At 45.5% G+C, this 20,210-nt stretch overlaps 1 protein-coding gene across 1 annotated transcript in view; it reads left to right on the top strand.

Moving 5' to 3' along the window:
• LOC139059343 (uncharacterized) overlaps positions 1–9,350 on the top strand; it is a 37,737-nt gene extending 28,387 nt beyond the window's left edge. The window contains exons 6-7 of the mRNA XM_070537629.1: positions 3,992–4,045; positions 9,016–9,350. Coding sequence (XP_070393730.1) covers positions 3,992–4,045; positions 9,016–9,258 — 297 coding nt within the window. The 3' untranslated portion in view covers positions 9,259–9,350. The remainder of the gene's footprint in view (positions 1–3,991; positions 4,046–9,015) is intronic.
• Positions 9,351–20,210: the final 10,860 nt, after the last annotated feature.

The raw sequence follows: 20,210 nt of genomic DNA, 5'->3' as shown, positions 1-20,210 counted from the left end.
GCCTTTCGCTTCAACGCAACCAAAGCGGCGAGAACACACTGTACACGAAGCTATCAGTGCCATGCGCGCAGTCTCTTTACCCATCGCAGCCCGATGGCTACTGATTCTTATGGCCGACTGCGCGTGCATCTACTTAGAATAACGCGACCCTCAAGGCGAGCAAAACAGTACAACTAAAATAATAAAAGTAATGCAAACAATAAATTTAACTCTGTTCAACTCAATGTTGGTTCTCTCGAAGTTCTAAAAGAAGAAAATATGTTGCAGTGACGTTTCCCTTCGTGAACGCGGGTGACGCGCAAGCGTATGGGCGCTATAGCGCGCACTACGCTATCGGCCTTCGGTGCGCCTTGTCACCTACAATGTCCGCATCACATATCGTATTAAAGACGGCGGCTGCTGCGTGCGGCCACGCCACGCGCTGCAGCCGCCGGAGTAGAATGCTACGTTGTAAACATTGTAGCGGACATTCGCTGTCAAATCGCTGGCGTAAGGGTTCGCGGCAGCTGCAGCTAGCGAAGTGACCTTCGTGCTTCTATCGCCTCAACGCACTCGGCGGTGAGAACACATCGAGCGCAAAGTTACGAGCCATCGGCCCACCTAGACCGCGCCCCCAAAGCAGATCGCTTTCAAGGAAAATCGTCCGCAAACCGTGCGCGCCCGAAGTACAAGGCCCCCGCCCCATCCCCTTACCCTGTGGCATATTTACAATTGCTTGTAGATACAGCGAGGCGTAGCACTTGCGGAGGCACCGGACGTTTGCGCGCATGCGCGAGTAAGAGCGGGTCATCATCATCATCAGCCTGGTTATGCCCACTGCAGGGCAAATGCCTCTCCCATACTACTCCAACTACCCCGGTCATTAACTAATTGTGGCCATGTCGTCCCTGCTCGAAAGATCGGGTACGAGAGAGAAAATGTGGGGGCTTTTGCTCCTTGAATTTATGACTGTTCCTAGGCACTACGCAGGAGTTCCTTAGCGCGTGTTGTATGCATTTGTTCCCAGGCGTGCCGGCATTGCAAAGTGGGCTCGAGTTTGTCTACGCTCGGACGCCGGCTCGCGGCGCGGTGAAGCAGGTGATAACAACGCAGATGTTTCCGTGGGAGCAGCAGGGACCGTGGAAGAGGTGGATCCGCATATATTGAAAGTGCAGAAGGCGCGGTAGCAACCGCGGTAGAACGCGAGTGACTGAAAGGGCGTCGGCGACACTCGATGGCCCCGCAACCGCTATAAGAATACGCGGCGCCCCCTAACGCGTTATAACGCTAACCTAATGTTAGCCTAAGCTAACGTTAACCTAGCCTAACGTTAACTCAACCTAACGAGGCCGAGACAGAAAGACAATGCTCACGACGTAACTGTTGTGAGAACACGCCGCGCCACGACGGCTTTTACGCTAGCCTAGCGTAACGCAACGTTAAGTTACCCCAACCTAAGGTAACGTTAACCTAAAATAACATGGACGAGACGCAAAGACAATAATCTGCACGGTACAATCGCTGTGACGCCGCGGCACCCTAGCGCTTTTTACGCTAACCTAACGTTACCTAAGCTAACGCAAACACAACCTAAACATAACCTAACCTAACGTGGGCGGGACGCAAATCCAGTAATCCTCAGGGCGTGGCATCAAGCAACTTCATTCAACCGTGGTTGCTAAGACGCAGTGCGTTTATTTCACTCAAAAGGGGCTACTCAATAATGCTCCTGAAAAGTGCAGCAGAGCAGGGCCGGCCTACACTACTGCCTCTATCCCTCTCTCGGAGACATCATTCTTTGTTTCCACTTGCAAGACATAAGTTGATAGACCTGCAGAAAAAAAAAACCTGTCGCTATGAACTTGAGAATACCTGGGACCGTACACACAGTTGGGCCATCCACGCCGTATCAGTCAGCGTTTTTTCGACCATTACAGCTATGACTGCACACAACTACACAAGTTGGTTGAAGTTCAAGACTTGTTTTCCCCGTTTATTATTGCTGCCAAAAAATTTATCACTTTTTGACAAAAACGTATTATCCTTGTCGAACTGGGCTAGAGAGCACCAATGAAACTTTTTTCTTGCAAAGGTAAATTTAAGCCATCGAGTCGCTGAAATTGTGCGTACGGACAGACAATTATGCGATATGACTGCCAAAATTTTCATTTTTTTACAAATATTTGAATATTCTATAATTCCTTCCGCCTCCAGTAGAAACGTGTAAACTTGCAAAGTTTGATTCCTTTTCTCGAAAGCTCGAAAAGTCAAGAATGCTCAAATAAGGTACATAATGGTAGCCCATTCAACATAGTACGGCTGAAAAATATTTAAAGTATGGAAGGTTAGCAGATCACATGGGAAAAAATAATAAAATTCTATATTTTTAGAAGACTCCGTATTCAAGGTCCTCAAATTTACTTTTGTGGTCGGCCTAAGAATACAAGCGCCAGATGATTAAATAGCGATCTGTGTCCGCTATGCATGCGGGAAGTTAAAAAAAGGAATTTTTAAGCGCGAATAAAAATGTTTTGCATGTTTGCGTCCGCACCGGCTTTTCTCCGACGCGAGCCAAACTGCGTTGACTAGTCAAGTTGGCGCACCTCTGCCCATGCTTTCTGGCCTGGGATGGCGACGAAAAGCTAGCGCCGTCTTTATTGTTGACGAAAGAGAAACGGCGTGATCGTCTGCGCTTCATTGCACACAGACTCAGGCTGTAATGCAATGTGGTTTGGGTTGGGAGCGTGCCAGCCGAATCATTCAACAGTGGCGCCTGGAAACGTGGCTGACATATACTTTGCTTAGCCCGGGCGTTAAGCAAAAAAAAAAAAATATGGGACAAGGATCCGGCACTGGAAATCGCTTGTCTTTGTTTTCATACAATACAAAACCAGTCAGTTTGCTCAATAGTTTCACGGGCTCATTTTGTTCTCAATCTGTCTTGGCTGATCAGCGAGGCTTCATGCGTATAATTTGTATTACCACGTGACCTAATTGCTAAATATTCAAAAAAATTTTCACGTTTAAAAATATGAATACATTTTTGTACGTTCCCGCATTAGATTGACCTACGTCAATCTAATGACGTCGTGCACTAGTTTTATGCCAACCACCAAAGCGACATTTTCGACGTCGAATGAGGACCTTATTGCATAACGGAAAGGAAATTTATATTTTTTTCCACGCAATGTGCTCAACCTGTCAAACTTTATTAGCCTGCAATATGTTGAATGGGCTACTATTACATTTGTGCCTCCTTGGTTTTTGTAGGTGTCGACAAATAGGACAACACCTTGCAATTTCGCTCGCTTTTGCTGAGGCCAGAATCAATGGAATATATAGAAATATTTAAAATATTGATAATTTTGGCAGCCAGATCGCATCATTGACTTTCCGTACACCCAATCGGAACGACTGCCTCACACAAGATACCTTCGCAAAATAATTTTCATTGGTGCGCTGTAGCTCAGCTGGACAAGAACAATAAATTCTCACGAAAACGCGAGAAAATTGTTGCCACTAGAAATGAACGGGGAGAACAAGTTTCGAACTTCAGCAGACATGAGGAAATTTTTTCAGCCATACCTAAGATGGTCGAAAATCCTCAGCTGATTTGACATGGAATTACCCATCAGTAATGGTGGCACGTTCATTGAACATTTAAAATAATTAAAGAAAAAAACTTCACACCAATAAATATTTTGCAACGATGCAGACATTACATAAAGCTGAATACGAATACAATGTAGTCGTATTCAACACACAACAATTATTCAACGCACACAAAGTTCTTAAATTAAATGTGCAATATACAGTTGAGCATGCAATCGGCTGACATTGATAATCAGACGGTCACATAAATTTCGCATAATATGTGAGAAGAAACTGTGGGTGTCAAAATGCGTTGTATAATAATCACTGGAGGACTGTGCGATTCAGTCACATTCGCTAGCGAAATTGGCTTCATTCCTAAGGATATTCATATTAGCCTTGCGTCTTCTGTGCTTTTCAGGTTAAAATACTTCTCGGCCTGCTCGGAGCCTATACCACTTTCCTGGTTGCAAAGGTGAGAACATGCTGAAATGACATAATGCCTACGATAAATGAAAAATCAGAGTTTAAGAAATCTTCTTTGACATATATGATTATTTATTTCTGGCCATTTCCTTGGACAATTAGCTGGAGAAAAAAAAATGAATGCCTGGACCTGGCACTGGGTTTTTCCCTATTGCCTAATTTCTTCCGTGCCGGAAGTGTGCCTGCGTTTCGGGGTGAAACGTTTGTGCAAAATGCATAAAAGAAGCCGATGTTCGGCATTGCTGCATTTGGGCATACGTGCATCAACAAGTTATGCAAGGCTGAGAATAAATATACGCGTTTTTTGGTATAATAATAATAAACAGCCTCGTAGAAAAACTATATCTTCTTGTCCAAGTTAATCTGCACTTCTCACACTGTGCGAATAGTCGGTCAACGAGTTCAAAAGCAGTGATATTACAACGGAAGAAGTTAGGAGCTCGACAAAGGGTTTCATTTGCTCATTCGCCTTTGCTCTAATGTCGCCGTGTTTGCCATGATAACGTGATCCAGGCATTATTGGTTTGTTTTAGGTACGAGTAACAACGTTCGACAATTTACTGTGACAGGCCACCTATGTCTCTTCTACGAACGCTGCCTTCGTCCGAGTTATATCACTTCATAGACGCCCCATGCTGTACATCGACACGAACTGTTGTTTGTATGTCAGCGTAGCTTGTGAAAGGTGCAGCGTGCAAATGTAAACATTGCTGACGTTAAGGTTGTGACTTGCATAATGCACCCAGATCACTGCATGAAATTACACTTGAAGTAGTATGAAAATAATGACAATAGCGCGCATCCCATTCAGCTGAATAATACCTTACCAACCGTTTTACGTAGAATACAACATGTTCATTTGATCTGCATCATCTTCTTTGTTGCCAGCACCTTATATAGCTCACCCGCGATTTAAGTTAACTGGGTTGATTCAACGGAGCTTAGATGCCAAAGAGCGGTCTACATAGCATTCCTCAATTTGAAGAAATTATCAAGATCAATACTGCAGCATAATTCGTTAAAGAGCCAGCTGGTTTGAAGAAAGGTGCTAGTTCTAAAAGGAAAAGAAAGAAGTCCTAACAAGATTGGCGTGGTTCAACCAGTAAAACAGTTAGGCCTGAGAGGCGTTTTCAAAGCTTCGACTGCGCGACGAAGGAAGGCAGCAGGACCGTTGTCAGCAGTTCGCATGTAGACATTATAATTACGATTGTAACCCGAGGTCCGCCACCGTGGTTAGGTCAAACTAGGTGTGTGGGAAAGCCAGCTTACCAAATTTTGTCTGTGCTCTATTGATATGTACAGTATTGCCACAGTATGTCAACACTGTATAATTGATTTCGAGTTGGTTGCTTTTGTGCGATGCATGCCCTGGTACACATGACCTGTAGAATCAACTGCGTTCACCTGCTCCTTGATAGCGGCAAGGAAATTGTTAAATTATGGTGTTTTACGTGCCAAAACCCACATTCTGATTATGAGGCACGCCGTAGTGGGGGACTCCGGAAATTTCGACCACCTGGAGTTCTTTAACGTGCACCTAAATCTAAGTACACAGGTGTTTTCGCATTTCGCCCCCATCGAAATGCGGCCGTCGTGGCCGGGATTCGATCCCGCGACCTCGTGCTCAGCAGCAGAACACCATAGCCACTGAACAACCACGGGGGTCAAGGAGATTGTTAGCACGGTGCTCAAACATACTTCACGTGTCGTGTATATCAGGAGAAAATGCAGCGATGACTAAAAGGGGTAGAAACGCAATCTATCCGCGCTTTCGAATCAGAGTATCATATGTAAATGCTGTCAATAGAACATAGCTGCCAGAACTTTTTCAATATGACGTACTGAAGTAAGTAATCTGTGCTTTTCAGCGTCAGACTTACGGAACTGAAAGCGAGGTCAGTCGGAGGAACGGAAAAGTATAGTTGCAATGGTAGTTCTTGATATTTGTCACACTACGTACCAAATAGAATAAAAGTTGACAGTCACATTATCATACGATAAAGAGCATGAAGGCTAAAGCCTGCCCGCTCACGAGGCATTCACAATATTACTTGATATTTTCATTGTCATGCGTTGTTACCTCTTGTTAGTTGTTTTGTCGCGCCAAAGTTCCTGGGCTCGAATGCCTTGTAAGTTTACTTTATAATTAACCGTACCTTTAATAACTTTGCCTTAATTATTACCAAAGGTAGTGGCGCTCCAGTCTCGTTCTTTCTCGAAGTCGATTGGAAGCCAACTTGGAGATATGTCCGATTCTCCCATATCTACATGCTGAGTCGTGGGTTGGGATGGTTTAATCAAATTGGCCTTAGTGAACACCAACAGCCGTGAGTTCGAACCCCGCCAGAGGTCGAGGGTTCGACTCTCGACCTTGACCATATCAATTGGAATCCAACTTGGAGATATTGCCGGTTCGCCCATATCTCCAAGTGGGTTCGATTCCTACCAAAGTTCGATGGTTGGGCTCCCACCAAGTGTAATTGGGTTGAGTGCCTTAATTTACTCGATCTTAATTAGGCGTGCCTTAATTCATTTCGCTTTATCTAACACCGAATGTAGTGGGTTCAACTCTTCACCTTCGCTTTGTGGATTCGAATCCAACTTGGAGGTATGGTTCGAGTTCGAGCATAACTCCAAGAGGGTTCGAATCCCATAACAGGTCGTGGGTACCAGTGCCTTAATTAGGCCTATCGTAGTTAACCTCGCTTTAGCCCCAAGACGCCGTAGTTTTCCTTTTGTCGAGTGCGACCTTTGGTTCGCACTCGACAAAGGGGTACGAGTGCTTTAATTAAATTCGCTTTAATTAACACCAATAGACATGACTTTGACTCCCACAAGACGTCGTGAGTTCGAGTGGCTTAATTCCTAGTTACACCTTAAAAAACTCTGCCTTAATTAACACAACAGGTCGTGCTGACAGCTTTCTTCGACCCGGCTTCGAACTTTCGTACAAAGAAATTGATGGCCTAATTCGCTCCAATAACACCAATGGTCATGTGTTCTACTCCCACCAAAAGTCGATGGTCCTAATAAACTCGCCTTAATTACCACATGTACTCCGTTCGACTTTCTATGAATTCTGGCGCCGTAACGCTGGACATCAATTTTTTTTCATTCCATGAGCCGTTGAAGGCTTTCCCCTTAAGAAAAAGCTTTAGCTCGGGACCAACTCCGATGTCGCCCATTCAAATACATGTAAAATGCAGAAAAGCTTCTGCGAGATAACCACTCGGCCAATTTTAATGAAAGTTGTTGCATTTGATAAAAAAACCTTCAATTCTAGTGACTGTTCAATCCGGACAAAATTAGGGCCCCTAGATGAAAAACTGCCTGCTTGATATTCACGGGTATGCGAGGCACTTACTGACAAAGAAGTTTCTAGTTTATTTTTGTGTAGTATCAGTTTATAACGCACCAGAAGGCCAAGAAGCATACGCAAATGCACGCATTATTTCTGTGCTCTTGCTCGTGATGCCAATGTATTCAGGTGGCGCTGTCCTTGCGTGCAGTGTGCGTCGGTGCATCTCATTTCATACATGTTTACTCACTTTGACGCAGATGCATTCACGTATTCGTATGCCGTATTAGCGGAAGACATACGTGCTACAACATATTTACACGTGCAACTCTTGTGAAGGTGTGCTGAACTATGATGGCTTAAATTGTTTTTGTGTTGCAGAACTTTCGCCTGCTAGAATAAATACCGGCAGTACGTTTGTAACAAATAAGTCCCTGTTCACAATGTGGTGCCGCCGAGGTGGCTGTCAACAGTTTGGCGCTGTTTTACATTTTGCGCTATTATGGTGGGCAAAATGGCTCAAGATGTCTTCGGCAGCGCTCTTGGTTCTACAGTCGTTTCTCGATATTGCGTGACATGATGCTACACTGTTGTGCTCGGTCAACACCGTGCAGTATAAAGAACCTACGCTAAAGTTTGCCCTTTCATGAGTATTCATACGCCTACCTACACCTTGCTTTAAGGTGGAGTGAGCCTTTCAAAACACATAAGCTTCCTGCTAAATTTAGCGATGTCAGAATCAAAATGGTTGCCCGCCAAGGGGCAAGCCAAACCGGGACTCAGACAGGTGACACTGCCCACAGTTGATAGTGCAGCGCAAGATTAACATTTCTTTCATAAAATCTGCCACCAGCAACAAATACTACTACTACTACTACTACTACTACTACTACTACTACTACTAATAATAATAATAATAATACTATTAATAATATTAATAATAACAGTAATAATATAGACGACATGATTGTGAAAAGTACGGGCAATTCCTTATTGAAGGGAAACTTCTTTAAAGGGCGGGTTGGCCACAGTGCAACTGAGACAAGCAGGGTTCATTACGTCTTCATCCTGCAAGTGACAGAAGTTATCCAGCGATATACCCAGCGACCCAAGTTGGCATGAAAGAAAACGGTTACATCGGGACATAAATACGACACATACCGGAGAGTGGGTGACGTATTCTAAGAACGCTAATGGCATTGAAATATGGGTGGCCTTTCCGGCTGTGCGCTCCAGACAGCTGCGTTTATCTTCGTTATTAAATAGCATAACATATGATGCACTCTGGAAACAATATGGCAGTGATTAATACCCAAATGTTCAGAAGAAGTCTTGAAAACGAATGTGTAGTCTCCAGCTAAAAATGGCAGTAGGTGAAAAAGTGCGCGGATGTCGGAGGGAAGTTTCGCAGTGTGGTGCAGTCAGTCTCTATCAATTATAACAACGTTTTCAAAAACTCATCTAGGGGCACTCACTACTTCTTTTATGTCTCAGTAATTGCTCATGCGTTGTTTCCAGACTTAAAGCTTCGTGATACAATCTCCTTTGAAGTTTCTGGCAAGCGCAGGTCCCAGATAAATTATTTTGGTGCAGTGTTGCTGTCGTGGCACTCCACTCTGCTTCAGATCTAACACAGGGAACTTTATTGTTTTTCAACGCAGGGAGTCTGCGCCTACCGGGTCCGCAAGTACGCTCGAACAAGATTAGCGGGATCGTCGCCGAAGGTAGAAGAAGAGCATGAGGAACACCATGGCGAGGAGATGGAAGCGACGACCAGCTTCATCAAAAGCGTCCCTGCATCCGACTCCACGGCCACGTCGCCGTCAGAGCCACTGCACCGTCGGTCTGTCAAGGGACGCGAACCCGAGCCTGAAGGCTCCGTAGATTTTGACGACGTGCACTGAGCGCTACTGGCTCGCTCACTGCTCTAGGCACAGTAAATACGGTTCGAAGTTGATGTGAATGCAATTAAATAAAATATGAATGCAATGAAAAATCAGCTTGAGGTCAAAGTAATGTCTACTGCCGTGGTTCAGGAAGTTCCGAACCACATTTGTGAGCAATAAACGGTGACTTTGAAGGCAACGTTGGCCGTATTTGTTCCTTCGAAAAACTTTTTGAATTTTTGGCGGCTTGTGTGAGTTTACGTTGCTCATGAGTGCTATCACGGGAAGCTACGCGCCAATGTACGCGCCAAGAGGAAGAAACAAAGTAAGGTAGGAAGGACAGCCTCAGGCGCATGATGGTACTCCTGCGTTTGTTTTAAGGGTGATGTTGTGGTCGTCTTTCGTAGGTTTGGTTTTTCCTAAGCTATGCAGCGTAAATTCACTCCCACAATAAATGCTCAAATAGCCTCACGCCAACTTCATTCATTGGCTGTTATCGAAAATCAGTTCATGGGTACTAGTGCGCGGCTATGTTTACTTCGGATAAAGTAGGAACAAATACAGTGGGTCTACCAAGTTGACATTTCCAAATTCCCTGAGTTTTCCAGGTTTTCCCTGAGTGCCTTTGCAAAATTCCCTGAGTGACGCAAGCTATGTTTTATGTCAAGACGGGCTGAAACCACGTCGGCCGACGCTGTCACTCTCTAGTAAGCATATGAAAAAAAAAAATTAAAAAAGACTTAATCCAGTTTGAATACTAAGGAGTAGTGTTTATGTTATTCAAAAAGAGAATAGAACGGAGGGGTTAGTTACACGCACAGCAAATAAAATGTCTTCAAAAACATTGCAAATCGAGTCGGACATCCTCAAATACGAATAAAAAAGAGATGCATACAGAAGCAAATATTTTGGGAGAGAGCCTTGTCCAGCTCCGACCTCGAGGATCAGCAACGGCTGATTGCGAGGGCTCAGGATGCGGCCCGAGCTCAACGCATTCTGGAATGAGGACGCCTCTCCAAAGCTGCATTCACCCAATAAAAATGTTTATTCTCTCTCTCTCTCTCTCTCTCTCTCTCTCTCTCTCGAATATCAGCTATTTCTATCAACTGATAACAAGCTGAGTGGTATAATGCCCGAACTTTGTCACAATTAAGATTCTCTCTCAAGAGCTCGTAAGTCAACCTCAGCTGTCCTGACATACTCTCAGCCCGCACACGACACCTCAGTGTGGTGTTTCACTGCTTTAAAGAGTTTATTTTGGTATAGTTGATGGACACATGCATCCCAGCATCAGCCAACACATTCTTTTTTGAGCTCAAGCTCCTTCAATACGGCGGCTGCACGCTTCCTTTCCCGTTCATTCCTCAACACATAGGTTCTTTCTGTCCTTGTCCTTCCGCCACTCGTTCGCTCCACAGACCATTTGAAGCATCTTCTTGGTCAGTTGCAAAGTCCACGTCCGATTTTTCGTACTCCCTAGGGGTCGCGAAAACGTCCGAAAAATCGGCCGGTTGGAAAAAAATTAATGAATGTCATTTACTTACCTTAAGGGCTGCAACCACCACATGTACATTCGAAAACGCTCTGAAGGCCTGTCGGTACACATATTAGGCATACCGGTGCTCATACTGTAACAGGAGATCCCGGATGCACGCGCGTATAATTAAGGTATACATATTGTGACCCGTGACAATTGCCCCTTCCGACGTTTGTAATGCTTCACCGCAATACGTTTGCGTATGCTTCACTATCTAACACTTGTGTACTGAGGCGAAGCTAACTTGCAGGAACCGGTGTTATCCAACGCACCATGCTTTCCGAGCTTCGAAGCCAATTGCGAGGACCACGAAGGCGCTGTCGGTGCCATTGCTGACCGCAGCGAATTCTTTCAATGAAATACAAGGCACCTAACGCCAAGAAGCGTAAGAGCTAACGTCGAAGCAGCTAGGTTTAGCGTTGCCGCAGTGGTGGCTACGGCTGCCAGAGGAACTGCGTGCGAGAGCGCCGGTTAGAGGAGGCGAGGTAATCAAAACGGCAGCGGTGGTGGCTTCAATTAATGCCGTTTCGGACCTGCGGTCACGGCAAAAAGTCCGGAAAATCGAACGGGGAAGGGTTCTTGCGTCCGAAATTGCAGAGGTTCCGATACTATATGGGGTACGTGGTGGTGCCGCGAAGCCGTCCAAGTTATCGGGAATCCGGAAAGTCGGTCGTCGACTGTACACTGGAAACTCCTCCAGCCGACGACAGGGCGTCAACGACGATTCATTAGGATTAGCATTAACCTGGTGAGCGGTTTTTTTCCGCACCTCACACCAGATTATCATTCAGAGCTAGCACTATTCAAAATTAACCGACCGATTATTTCACGTTTAGTTAACACTGCTCAATGACCACGTGGAGTGCAACAGCTGGCAGGAACGCAAGGTTTTGACACGATGTTGTTAAAAGCCCTGTGTCGCCAAAAATCTGAATGTCGGTGTCAGACGTGGCTTGACGTAAAATAATTCTGAACCACAAGCACGCAGGCCATTGACGTGGCGCAGACTCGTTACAGAACTAATTGAATTCATCCAAGTAAAATACGTCAGAAAAATCCTAAATTAAGACTTAAGCAGAACCTGCGGACGTGATAGCGTCAGAGTTTAATTTGAATGTACGAGAAAACATACCTGCGCTAAGTGGAACCTCAGACAAAAGCCCAGTTCACAAACCTACATACACAAAAGCTAGGTTCCCCTCAACAACACCGCGCTCTGCTTCGCACATCCGCAAGAAAACTGCGTGTGCCTGGAAGCGTGAGAAGCACTCAGGGATCTTTGAAACATATCGCGTTTTTCTCTTAAGGAAGGTTAAGCGTCCTCCAAATTTTTGTTCAATTATGTATGAAGATAAAGCGAGTTTCCAAAGGACAAGTTCGGGTGGCAGTGGAAACCAATTTTATGTGCACCCTGCAAAAGACGTGTTCATGCTTGGGTGCGAAAAAGTTTAGAGCTGGGAAGAACTGGCGAAACCATTCAGTGTTCGACTCTATGCGACTACAACTAAACCCATTCCATTAAGTACGGAGTGCGCGAACACTCAAACGACGAAATGTATATAAATGCAGGCACAAAATAAAACGGGTGCGCACGTGCACGTTGCAGCTTTTATTAGTCCACTGTTATTGAAAAAATGCAAAGTGGTTACTACATGGTTGTAGCGTGAGCATGTGTTCAATATCCGGCCTACCAAATATCAGACCGTTTCCGTATTCCGCAAACGGTACCATGCTACAATAATTGACATTGCGGGTTCATACTCTGCACGAGCATCGAGCTAAGGCAACTTAACGCGTCGCTTACCTCCGTTAATTTCACAATATAGCGTGAGAGGGTAAGGCTCGAAAAGGCGGCTTCGCGCGAAAAGCCTGCGGCGCCTCCCAGGCGACAGCTTCCCCCTTTGGACCTGTCTTTTTCTGCTGCTTTGCAGAACCCGTAATTGTGCACTAAAGGGTGGTACTGGCATTGGATTCGCTTTAACTTGCTTTCTCAGTGGACAACGGACAATAACGCAGATAATACCTGCCACACATTGGTAGGTATTGAAAAACTAGAAAGAATTCAAAGGTTAGCCGCGCACTTCATTTATAAGCGCTTCAAACGACTTGATTCCCCAACGAGTATGCTGGAAGGCGCAAACTTGGAACCATTAACTGATCGAAGAAAACCTGCCAGATTAAATTTCTTTCGCCAGCTTTATTACGGGAAAATAGGAATACAACCGCGTGACTATATTATTAAGGACATATCTCTAATTTTCCGCTACAAACACAGCCAGTATTTAAAACTGATCTTTGCACGAACAAACCATTCTAAAACTCATTTTTTCCGAAAAGAATCAATGATCGGAATGCGCTACCTGGAAATTCCCACTGGTTACAACCACCCACTTGATGAATCTTGTGGACTGTATCCTTTGTATATATTTGTATCTTTGCTTTTTTTTTATTTGCTCACGTAGCCCCCTTCTTCTTGGACAGATGTCCGCAGTATTGTGAAAATAAAAAAAATAAAATAAATAACTCAAGGTTTCTGATATTTAATCTTGGTTCATCACACTCATGCGACTACCAAAAGCGTCCACACTGGGATGGTACGGCATTCATTCAGGATCACTCCAGAAAGAGATAAAGGCAGCACACAGAACCACAAACACACGTCAGACTTGTATTAGACGCACACTTAACACGTAGAAACAGCGCACATACCCGATGGTTCCTAAAGTACGTTCCAGAGGAGCCGGTATATGTGAATCAGTAAAATGTCAGCGTACATCGACCAGTTCTTGTAGAAGCAGATGTCGCCGCGTCGCGGAACTGGTGTCGGACAGCAGGGTCGTACGGAAGGAGTTGTCGTCTGCCCGTGCATAGCTCAGGTGGCCCTGCTCCACGGTCGATGAATGGGAGTCTCTGCGTGCCAAGATTTACGATGGCGTGGTTGCGCTTGGGAGCACACAACAGCCGTGCATTTCGCCTCACGTCTAACAGCCCACGAGGTAGCCCTTGTTGCGCTCTTCCGAGCGGTCATTAAGCTAGGCTCACGAGCGCCAGCCCTTCTGAACCACTTGTCCAGCGAGAGAACCGGCCGACGTGGTCTCTCAGCTGGTGAGAGCATCGGTTCGGGTGCAGGCGTAGTGGTATATGCGGCGATTCCTACTATAGGCCAGACGCCCAGCGAGGAAACTCTGCCTTCGATTACGCGCAATTGTAGCTGTCCAGCTCTTTACATCTACGATGTCTGTCTAAAGCCGTGAAGCAAAAGAACGAGAAAGACGGATACAGGTGAGTGAGTGAGTGACGAAACTTTGTTGTGAACGCCTGCAGAACGGTTAGCCTTGCCCTGTTAGGGAGGCGAAAAAAATTGCACGCCGTATAAAGTACGAAGGAGCACGAGGATGTATGGTGGATCGATGCTATAAGCGTCCCTTTTGGAACGGGGCGGTGGGTTGAAGCACCAACATTTTGTTATTATATAGCCTAATATCTTACCTATGTTAAAAAAGAAAAGAAATAAAAACGCGAATACTTCGCATAACCAAACTTTCTGAATCCCCATTGGGAACTTTGTTTTTGCACGCCTCCATTGTTTGTCATTTCCCTACTTCTCTTCTACTAGTCATCCAGTCACCCCTTAGTAATCTATATTGCGGATATGTTTGCTTTCACTCTGCTCTCGCTGAACCCAAGGGCTCGAATGAGGCCAGAGTTGCCTAAATAGACTGCTGGGCAAATATCCTCACATTCTAATAAAACGTCGCCCATTGATTATATTTGATTACATATTCCTCAGTCGTTCTTCACAAGCAATTTTACCCTGAGCTCTCTCACTTCAAAACTTGTCCAGCCCGTATCACCCTAGACAGTTTTGCTTGTAGTCTTCTCTGAGCGCCCAATCGCACTGACCTTTAGTTCCCATCGAGTTCTGATTATACGGCTGACTTCGAGCAAACAACCGCGTTTTCAAATACAAGTCCTGGAACCGTTACACCTTTCCACATACCCCGAAGCACCTCGCACCTATTGTACCTCCTTGCGCTCTACGTTTTATTATGGCCGCATTTCTCTTTCCCATAAGTGTTATTGTTCTTTTCTGTGTTTCGATATATCTATAACCTTCGTTTATCCACATACCAATGTATTTATATTCTTCTACGCGAGAAATTGCCTGACCCTGTATTAACACTGTCTGCTAACTGTTTTCCTTGAATACCATAACACTTCGTTTTTTTACGCTAGATTTCAAACCTTAATTATCACCTTCCTGACCAGAGATTTTAGCCAGACGTTACATATCACTTTGTTTGGACATTGCAACACAATGTCGTCCGCATGAAACAAACCTGGAAGATGCTGCTCTACAGCTGTACCCACCTGCATGAGAGGTTAAATCCGATATTTCTTCTCTCTAGCAGCTTTTCCGTCCTCACCACAGTACATCATAAACAGCAGTGGAGATAAACGGCACCCCAGTCTGAGTCCCTTATTGACAGCAACTTTCTGCTCGCTCCTCATTCCTTCTCACTGAATGCAAACTGCATTTTCCAGGTAAATATCTCTCAAAAGCTGTATACAATCGTCGCCTAAACCTTCCCCTTCCAGAATATCCCCCAAAATGTTGCGGTCTACACTGTCATACGCTCCTATAATCCTTAACTCTGGATATTTCACTACACTGATTAAGGACAAATCAGTTATCATCTAGACGCTTACCTATTCTCAAGCCATTCTAAGGTTGTTTCAAAATGCCAATATTCTCTGCCTATGTTTGCAGCTTCAAACCTACATGGCTAACCGATGTAAATGTTAACGATATATAAGTGAATTCTATCTTTTAACCCTTACCTTTATAAATTAATATAATTCTATGTTGTCGCCAACTGTCTGGTATTCGTCTATATTTTAAAGTGTTTCCTACTGCTTTCAACAGAGCCTCCTTACTTTTTTTGTTCTACTTCATTATTCAGCCGAATGGCAACCTACTTTAGGCCTGTGCCTGTGCGCTTAGGAATTTTCAACACTCTTCCAGTTGAATTGTCCCAGCACCAGCTCGTTTTCCATCTGGCTCTATTTCGTGCTTCTTTTTTCCTCAAATACAACCTCGTCATTGCCTTGGAACGATTCCGCTGTTACTTTTCGGAGGTAATTTACTCTCGTCTTCCCTTCCAGTTTGTTTCCGTCTTCGTCTAGGATATGTTGTATTGTTCCAGACTTCCTGCCTAAAAGGGTGATGTGGTTCGAAAATATTCTAGGTAGGGCCTTCTTCTTCTCACATATTTCTGGCAACCAACGTTCGCTTTCACCTTTATCTCGGCTTCAACCACTGGCTGAACCATAGATTTTTTTCTCCCTGTATACTTTAAATTTTCTGGGTACTTCGTACTGCCGCAACTGTCATTCTTTTTTTGCCTGCCTGTGCTCTCAGGTTGCATTCTGTCGCTCGGCGACCGCTTCGCGTACGTCCCCGTTTCGCCAGCTTTTCGGTTTCTTTTTCGTTTCCAACGAGCATGTTGCTTCTCTTTCCGCATTTCTGTCGTTATTACACTCACAAGCTGACTATATTTCCACTGTCTGCTTGGCGATTTGTCAAGTTCTTCCGCGACTCTTGTGTCTATATTTCTCCTTTGTTCAGCGTTCAAATATAGATTGTCGATTTTGTGCTCCTTGCTCTCTTTCTCAACTATATATACCATTTTCAAAGTGATGGGTGTATTGTCACCTCCTTTGTTGCTATACCCTTCATTGTCAATTAACATTTCTCTCAACTTATGAATTCCTTCAGTCATCAGACAGTAATAAATGGTCCATAGTCGGTTTCCCACTTTCCACGTGGTCTGGCCGTTACACTGAAACCCTTATTTACGATAATGAGGCTATATTGCTAGCTGACCTCCCGTTTTTGTCGGTATTGCCATCTAGAACCTTTAGCTAGGCATTGGTTTACCTAATTAAATAATTTTGGCGTGATTCCAGGAACTGTTAATATCAGCACTTGAGTATTCCACAAAGTCTTGATTCCTCTCCCGACAATTATTTGCGGTCCACAAATACATTACGCCCATCCAATATTTATTTTCACTCATTGCACATTATAACCAAAGATGCCCTTCATATATTGAATTTAATCATTTCCGTTTGGCTCCCTAATGGATGAGTGTTCCGACTCGCCCTCCCTTTTCTTTCCGACTTAGCTCTTTTGCACCCATCCAAAACATAATTCTCAATCACTGGCGGCTCTTCAGAGTCTCTGAAGCGTCTTTTTGTAACGGCATACACTTCTATCTGTTCTCTATTTAACTACTCCTCAATCACTACACACTTTTCCTTTCTTCTACCGCCCTGCGTGTTTATGTAGCGAATTGCGAGCATGCGGCGAAGTAACGCCCCCTCGAGGAAAGTGCAGGTTACGTTCACCGAAAGCAGGAAGGACAAACGAGGCGAAACGTCGCGCAGGACGAGGCTAGGCAGAGGTGTGCCAGGTTACCCTCCTCTGCCAATTGCTACAGGTATTATTTGAGATACAGACGTACTTGATCGGCCTGGAGCGCCGTACGCTGTGTGTGCGAGTGAAAAGGGCGCGACGGCGAGCCAACGATGACAGCTCAATCTCTCGTACGCCAAGGGGGAAGCCCCCTGATACAAGGGGAGCGGAAGGAGCGGGGCGTTGTACTTTGGCCGCGTGCGGTCGCTCGGGCTTACGATGACAGCGATCTGATTTGCGTGTACATTGTACAGGGCGACGACTGGTAGCTTGGCGTGTGCAGTGTACTGACCAGTTTGCGTTAAAGCGTCACTTCGCTCGCTGCAGCTGCCGCGCTTCTCTACGCCAGCGTTTTGATAGAGAATGTCCGCGGTCATCGAGTGCGAATCTCGCGTGTTTGCCTGTGCGCGCTGACACCATACTAGTTCATTTTGTTAGTAACCTAATATTTACAACGGGGCGTTTTACTCCGGCGGTTGTTGCGTATGGCGCCGCCACGCAAGACCTGCCTTTAATACCATGTGCGATGCCGACTGTGTAGGCGTTAGGCGCACCGAGGACCGATATCGTCGTGTGCGCTATTGGCCTCGTGATCGAGCAAAGACAGCACGTAGTGGCGAACTGACCAAGCTCGAAAGGGTGGATGCCGGTGGCCCATCGCCGCTCCAGCAGCAGTGTGTGCGGTGTTCGTAGTTCGACGGTGAGTAACGTTTGAGCCTGTTATTCTGTATTTCTTGGGATGGGAATTAGTAATGTAAATAGCTGTGCGTTTTTGGTGTAGTGATGCGAAAAGCATCTCTTAATGCGAGCGCATCGTATGCGCGCTTGGCGTGTTTCAACGTATTGTGATGTTAACCCGCGTTGTTTTTAGCTTTCACAGTATCGTTGCCTGTAAGCACAATTCTCGACCATGTTGGGGACGGCGTGAGGTGTCTCGTCGAAGGCGACGAATTTGTTGCGGCGGGCCGCATTATCGAATGCAGTGCCGTCTCTTGCACCTGCTGCTCTGACGGTCCTGTGCAGGAAACTGCATTATACGTGCAGTTTTGACCGCCAGGTTAGGCTTGCGGCAAGTTTAATGGTGGCAATACATCAGGCTTTAATCTTTTCCGCATGAACCCTTCAAAAGAGAGACAGAAAACTATATCAATATGAGCAGTGGCGAAAAACTCGCTCGCGCATGTTCATTCATCGCTTAATGGACAATCAGGTATTGGATCGTGAAACGACACTGTTTAATGTGTAGTAGATCATGTGTGCACATTTGCCGTGTTTACGTGCTCGTATTTACATTTCGGAACACTGAGAATGGTTCTTGTAACTGCGAAAAGACAACGGAAAACGCGCCAACTACAGTCACGCTCGATGAGACTTGACGGGCTGCCACCTGAGCGCGAACAGACTTTGCATTCACTACGCTGGCGGCGCATGAAGAATATGAAATGAAATGTATGCTTGGAGACGCGACTAATTTACTTGCGTATGCATATGAAAGCACAGGCAGCACATTACTGACATCCCAGGCCACACCGCCACGAACTTTCGCTGACTGCAATGGTCTTCACGCACATAGTGCGCAGTAACTACGCATGCAACAAACATTAATGCACATGTTGCCGATTAAGATAGCGAAACGTTTTATCGAATTAGCCAAGTGAGAATCCTTTCTCGCCGGCGAACGCTTTAACGCACCGTCGTGAAAACGCCTGGTGCACACCATAGGCGGAGTTTTGATATTTCGCGAAAACACCCTTGTGCTTAAATTTAGGTGCACGTTAAAGAACCCCAGGTGGTCAAAATTTCCGGAGTCCTCTCAAGCCATGCACATAAAGTTTGAGCCATTGTTGGCCCTCTTTATAGAAGGCTGGGTTAGACCGGACCCCGTCGAGTTCATGCACCCGCTACCGATGTACCTGAACATAAAACATAAGCAGGTAGGGCGAAAGAAACCGCTCTTAACGTTCAGATGTGGTCCTATAGCGATTTGATTAAACTACACTTCGCACGGCACGTACACAATAAGCGGCAAGCGGCAACACAGCGCTCGGCCAACATCTTTTACTTTAGTCACCCTTCCAGAACGGTGCTGGTAGCATTCGCTACGTAGAAGGTGGGTCTGTACGTGTTGTTATGTTGACACATTTACGAACTCCAGAGAAGCACTGTTTACCTTTGCGTCAAACAGTAAAAGAGATACAGTGAAAGTGAGAGGGAACCCTTTAATAAAAGGCAGTTGTTTTAGCCAGCGTATAGACATCGCTGACGTGCTACTCTACGCGGGGAAATGAATTGCAGAGAGAAAGAGGCAGTGCATTTGGTACAGCAGTATAAACTGTCTCAGTTATCAACGGTGTCAGCCATGGCATCCGCGTTTTCGCGACCGAACTACACGGCCTATAAGTGAGGGCCTATGCCGAGCACTGTTTTCTCTAATAATAGCTTATAGCGGGCGCCAACTGCAAGTATGATAGGGTTAAAGAAAAGCGAGAGCCAGTAATATACATTATGGGGTTTTACGTGCCAAAACCACTTCGTGATTATGAGGCACGCTGTAGGGGGAGACTCCGGAAGTTTGGACCACCAGGGGCCCTTTACCGTGCACCTAAATCTAAGTACACGGGTGCTTTCGCATTTCGCCCCCGTCGACAGGCGGCCGCCGTGGCCAGGATTTGATCAAGCGACCTCATGCTCAGCAGCCCAACACCATAGCCACTAAGCAACCACGGCGGGTGAGAATCATTCACCATTGCAATCGCCATTGCAATTGTTAATTTGGCGCGGCCTCTAATGTTGACTCGTCTGACGGTGGAATAACGAGGCTCATATGCGCATATATGTATGTTTTGCTGCGTTTCGAGATTATTTAATATCGGCGATGCGCCCTTTATGCATTATACCCGAAGCTAACAGTGATCTGAAGCTGTAAATGAAGATGTAAACAAGTGCACCACATTG

This window comes from Dermacentor albipictus, chromosome 1 (genome assembly GCF_038994185.2).
Source record: "Dermacentor albipictus isolate Rhodes 1998 colony chromosome 1, USDA_Dalb.pri_finalv2, whole genome shotgun sequence".
Lineage (NCBI taxonomy): Eukaryota > Metazoa > Arthropoda > Arachnida > Ixodida > Ixodidae > Dermacentor > Dermacentor albipictus.
The sequence above is the reverse complement of the archived record's forward strand: the minus strand, read 5'-3'. Positions and strand labels throughout refer to the sequence as shown.